Source organism: Seriola lalandi, unplaced genomic scaffold (genome assembly GCF_002814215.2).
Source record: "Seriola lalandi dorsalis isolate HSWRI2012SDOR001 ecotype SW California unplaced genomic scaffold, Sedor1 jcf7180002054884, whole genome shotgun sequence".
NCBI classification, from domain to species: domain Eukaryota; kingdom Metazoa; phylum Chordata; class Actinopteri; order Carangiformes; family Carangidae; genus Seriola; species Seriola lalandi.
The window spans coordinates 404,608-410,478 of NW_019525436.1; the positions used below are offsets into that span (position 1 = coordinate 404,608).

General features: G+C 42.9%; 1 protein-coding gene across 1 annotated transcript; it reads left to right on the forward strand.

Annotated features, from left to right (window-relative positions):
• The first annotated feature begins 2,762 nt into the window (after positions 1-2,762).
• kcnk15 (potassium channel, subfamily K, member 15) lies at positions 2,763-5,627 on the forward strand. Its single transcript, XM_023428651.2, has 2 exons — positions 2,763-3,582; positions 3,796-5,627. Exons 1-2 carry the CDS (start codon positions 3,285-3,287, stop codon positions 4,803-4,805), a joined length of 1,308 nt encoding a protein of 435 aa, XP_023284419.1. The 5' UTR covers positions 2,763-3,284; the 3' UTR covers positions 4,806-5,627.
• Positions 5,628-5,871: the final 244 nt, after the last annotated feature.

The following is a 5,871-nucleotide window of genomic DNA, read 5'->3' on the forward strand; positions in this document are numbered from 1 at the left end:
TGCAGTCTACTCTCTTGCAGGTCCTGTTCATTTCATTGTAGGAGACGGAGTCAGAATTTCTTTTGGAATGATTATTTCTCTCTCTTTCAGAAAAAGTAACATCACTAAGAGAACCACCGTGACATGTGCACCCACACAATGCCACTGAAGTGAGTATTACTTTTCTATTGCTATTCAACGCGAAACACAACAGCAGACCTTTTTCTTTACAACCAAACTAAGGGAATGATGTATTTTCAAATAAGTGTGTGTAGCTCATCTAATCAGAGTGCAACTGACTTTCCTTTTTCTCTATAGCGGACACTATGATACATTTCTCACTATTAAGATGTTTTTTCTGTTACAATTTTTTTCATCCAGCCAAGGTTTTGATCATGGGGGACAGCTTCAACCTTCGCAACAATGAAGGGAGACCTGCACCACCTCGACCTGCAGTATCCACACATGAACATCATCTCTGGCATCACCCAGACGTGCAGGTGGATACTGATGCGAATCTGGGGACGATTGATAGGGCCCACAGGTTTGTGAACAGTGTTATGGTTTCATGTGTTCATTGTTTAGGTGGCAGCTTTGTTCATCAACCTCACATAAGATCCAACACTCCTGCATTATTTTTGCATGATGGAGTTCATTTAAAGTCCATTAAAACCTAACTTCAGCAACAGTGAAATGTTCATGTGTGACAGCTTGCTTGCTGTTGAAGCTGCATCCCCAGGGAGCTATCTTGCAGCTCAGCACCGGCCCGAGAGGGGGGTCAAGCTAGTTAACTCCCCTAGCAGTGAGCTTGCAGCTCGGCGGTCAAGCTAGCAACTTTTTAGTTTTTTTCTGAAAACCCAATTTTGATATTTTTGAGGCGAGATCCTGTATTGTACATGGCTCTAAAAAGCCCTATGATGTATGAGTATTGACGTTAGAAAGGCTTTGTCATTTAAATTTGAAAATACTTTTGGTACAGTGGCTGAGTGTTGCACATTCAATTGTTGTTTTGCCATTTTTTGTTACACCACTCCATCACTCCACACTCCATCAAACTTTCCAGACACATATGACAATGTTGTTGCGTTTATTCTTTTCTTCGCCACCCACAGTGTTGGTGTTCTTCCTGGATCTTGTCGCTGATTTCACAATAATCCAGTCAGGGTATTCACACGCTTTAAGTGTTGAGAGTCAAAGAGTTGGTTCTGGTCTGTGTGGGAGACTTTCCGGTATACTCCAATGTGGAGGCTTCTGTCGTCTTCAATGTGTACAGCACAGTTCGAAAAAAGGCAAGCTGTTGTTTCTGACATCCTCTCGTGTGAATTTGATGTTTCTGTCCATTAAGTTGATGTGTTCTGTGAAGGCTTGCACTTCCTGGGCTTTAATTTTGCACCTCCACCCCCCTGCTTCTACGACAGTTTGCATTGTTCTTCCCTTTTTCCCTTTTCTTTTCATCTCTTCATACTACTCTTCTTCAGCTCGTGCAGGAGCCAGCAATCCTAGTTTTTAGTTTTCATTGTTCCTTGTAAATTACATGGTAATATGTGTGTGTGTGTGTGTGATAATGAAATGTACCTGAGAGTAGAGAATAGAGAGAGCAAAACTAAATCAATGAAGCATCTCTTTGAGTCAAAATACTCATCCTCAAGCACAGCGTCAATGTGGATTGATGGGCCTCCTCACTTTGTTCCAGGTCCTTGGGCTTTGAAAAGGATGGGAATACAAGCTGTGTGGATTGATGGGCGGCTATTAGGGCTTCAGGTTCCTCTCTTATCAGCTGAGATGTAATTGATTTATGGAGAGCTGGTTTGAATCACAACAGGGATATAAGTGTGCTGATTTAGCCACTTAACACGAAAGCAGGGCCACCAAGAGCAGGTTGCTCTTTTTGAGAGGAACAAAAGAGCACACAATAATCCACCTGCAATACCCTGTTGGTGCTGCTAATACGCTCTGTGACAAAATGAGGATGCTTCTATTCAATTTGTATCTGATACAAATTCATCTACATGTTTGACCAGAAAAGTCCAGCCTGAATAATCATACCTGTTCACATATTGTGATGCAGTGACAACAGGATTCACTGAACGAGGGCCTGGATCATTGCGCTTACATATTAGCTTCAACCTCACTGACAGTCCAAGTCTGTGCTTCTGGTATAAGTAACCATGGCAACCAGCATCATCTACAGTAGGTTTCCAGAAGGATCTAGTGTAGCAATGTTGTGCATTTAGCCACTGTACATGCATGAATCAGTTCTCTAATGTGACACAAACATACTGTTTATCTATACATGTATCTATCATCATCGATACATGATTTAAACAAAGTCATAAAGCCAGTGAAACAGACCAGTAAATGTGTGTCTATCTTGCTGTTAGGACACTACTAACAAAATCAATTAATTAAAAAAATATATCAAAAGGCTTTCTGATTATTTATGATTATTTGAACTCACTATGCATGTATATATGCATGTGTACATTTACATGTAGCTTACATTTGAGTATTCATATGTATGTTGGTTAGTTAGGTTGGTATATTATTCATTACAAGGTCTCAAAAACTTAACGTCACAACTAAATTTGTCATCACCCATCATCACCCATTTTACAGACTGGCTAATCTTTTTTTTTTTTTTTTTTTTAACAAAATTTCACATTTTAGGAAAGTCTTGTGCTGATGTGTTGTAAAGAAAACCTTAATTTATACAATACATTTAATTCCAGGGGAGATAGCTCTGTACTTCTGCTCTGCCTAAACCTTTGTTTTCCATGTCTCTCAACCTCTGGATGTCTACAGCTCAGGATGCGCAGATACAAGGCCAGCTTAAATGTGAGATCCCACTGGTCGCTGTCCATGGTAACACCCCCCCACCCCCCACCAACCCACCCAGATTGGTATCTGCCGGGTCGAGTCGGGACTTGACTTGTTGCACACAGGTGTGATAAGACCGAACACTGGTGCCAAAGCTTACTATGTGTCCTATACATATATTACATTACAGACAGCTTTTTACTGGTGACTGGTTTGCGCATGCGAAGAGGCAAGCTGAGGCCACTTTGTTTAACAGATGACCGTGTCGAGAGCATCTATCGCTCTCGATGCGCACCGCAGAATATGAGCGTTTTTACATTGACAAGATATTTAAACCCGGTTAGATACAATTCCAGGTTTTATTTCTCTGCACGCCTCTCGTAATAGGCTACTACGTTTCACGCAACAGGCTGCAACACCAATGTGGAGTCTGTACGCTGAAGAACGGTACCACCACCTGTAACTGTGCCAATCTGCTCCCGACTTTCATGCCGACGCCGAGGATGAAGAAGCAAAACGTCCGAACCCTGTCGCTCATCCTCTGCATGTTTTCCTACTTGCTGGTCGGCGCCGCGGTGTTTGACGCACTGGAGTCCGAGTCGGAGAGCTCCCGCAGGCGCATCTTGGAGCAGAAGCGCAACGAGATGAAGAAGAAGTACCGCTTCTCCGAGGACGACTACCGCGAAATCGAGCGAGTGGTGCTGCAAGCTGAGCCCCATCGCGCCGGGAGACAGTGGAAATTTGCTGGCTCTTTTTACTTTGCCATAACAGTCATCACCACCATTGGTAAGTTAATGTAATGCATCCATCTTTGTTTTTTTTTTCATGCTGCTTTACTCAGTTGCTGTAGTATTTACAGTGTAGCATTTTAAATTTATATGCGTGACTGGAACATTTTAGGCTTGTTTCAACTACTACATAAACAATTAGTTCGTGTTTTACCATCCATGCCTTGCTACAGTATGAGTCACTGTGTAATTTTCGTCTCTCTGCATTAAGGTTATGGACATGCAGCACCAGGCACAGATGCAGGAAAGGTCTTCTGCATGTTCTACGCTGTACTGGGCATTCCTCTCACTTTGGTCATGTTCCAGAGCCTGGGAGAAAGGATGAACACATTTGTCCGCTACCTCCTCCATAAGGCAAAGCAGTGCATGGGCTTTCGACGCACTGAAGTGTCCATGGAGAACATGGTCCTGGTAGGCTTCCTGTCCTGCATTGGGACACTCTGTGTGGGAGCTGCAGCTTTCTCCCACTTTGAGGGATGGAGCTTCTTCCACGCTTACTACTACTGCTTCATCACACTCACCACGATTGGCTTCGGGGACTTTGTGGCCCTGCAGAAAAAGGAGGACCTCCAGGAGAAAACCCCCTATGTGGCGTTCAGTTTCATGTACATCCTGGTGGGGCTAACTGTTATTGGGGCCTTCCTTAATTTGGTAGTGCTTCGCTTCCTCACCATGAACACTGAGGATGAGAGGAGAGATGCTCAAGAGAGGGCATCACTGAAGAGGGACAGAGGCCTTTTGGATGGGGCTGTGGGTCTCCATGTTGTAGGTGAACAGAGCATAGGCAGTCACAGGGAGAGGAACAGGAGCAATGCAGTGCACAACCGCAGCCACAGTACGCTCTTCCTCCCGATGGAGGAGGGAACCAGCCGCACCAACCTCATCGCTTCCCCAGCAGAGGATCAGGAGAGGCAAAGGAGCCCCTGCAAAAACAGGCTGCATTTTCAGATCAAGGCAGGAAGACACAGGCCGGGGTCGAGCCTCAGCTCCCTCTGCTCCTGCGTGTGCTACCGCTTAGGGATTTGTGATAGTCCTCTCATGTCCCACAGTGAACACCACGGCTGCCATATCAATTCTGTTTATTACAACTCGGTCTCCTATAGGATCCAGGGCTGCTCGCCAGGTTCCAGGGACAACACTGGACTCTCATCCCCGGGAAGCACGCTCTCACCTGGGCATAGCTTCCGGGAGTTCCCTCGTTCAAGGAGAAAGTCAGTGTAAAGAGCACTATAGTGCGGGGAAAGACTGTAAACAGTATTTTCAATGACACTGTATTTTGTGTTGCACCTCTTTTGTGCATGTCAGAAGACAATGATTCTGTTAACTGAATAGGTTGTCTGTTGTGGCTGTTTAAAATCATTTTATTTGTAAAGCAAAGATGAGATTTAATTTCCTCTTTTACCATGCAATTATTTATGTTATTTAAGCTGTTTTCCTCGCATGTAAGCCAAAGTGCAGTGCATGCTAAAGAGAATGTATAGCACACAATGTGAATGCATGAGTGCTATGTAAAGATGTAAAAGGTTGGGCTTTTTAACAAAAGTATTTTGTATATAGTGCTTATTAATGACTGTATAACTATTCGGTGAAGGTATGTGAATGATCCTAAATGGACTGTGCTCCTGCTTTAAACAAAATCCTAAATTTTTCATGCCATACCTAGAAGATGTCATTATACTTTTATATTAAAAAAGCCTTAAAGAACTTTGACCAAGCACATAAGATATGTGGCTTCTTAGCTCAGTGAATTTAATAAATCCCTTTATTACTAATCATTGCGGGGTTAGCTATAACTTTTCTGTGCATCGTTGAGAACTGATGCTCTCTAAAGAGATTCTGCTTGTTACATGACTGATTCAAATTCAATGGATGTAGCACAAAACAGATATGTAGCAGGTTACGAGTGAACTTCCCACAGTCCTGGAAAAGTTGTCATTTTCCAGCCAGGGAGGTGTTGTTTCCTAGTCGACTCGGTTTGTAGTCACATTCGATGTGAGTCTCTTAAAGTATTGTTTTATTAAACCAAAGGAAAGGACCGGTAAATGTGTGAGTGTATTTATTTTAATCAAATTTTATTAACTGATTAAGATGACTGATTTAAGAAATCAAATCACATTAGTGTGATGTTGTTCAGTCTTTATGTTCATTTGTCTTCCTCTGTTCTGTTTTAAACTACCAGGACTTTATTTTTGATTAAAAAAGAGGAGTCAAGGGCCTCTACTCTTCTTCCTTCCTTTTCTACTGCAAGTCTTGCACCATAGGAGTGGTACAGAGGAAAAGTGTGTAA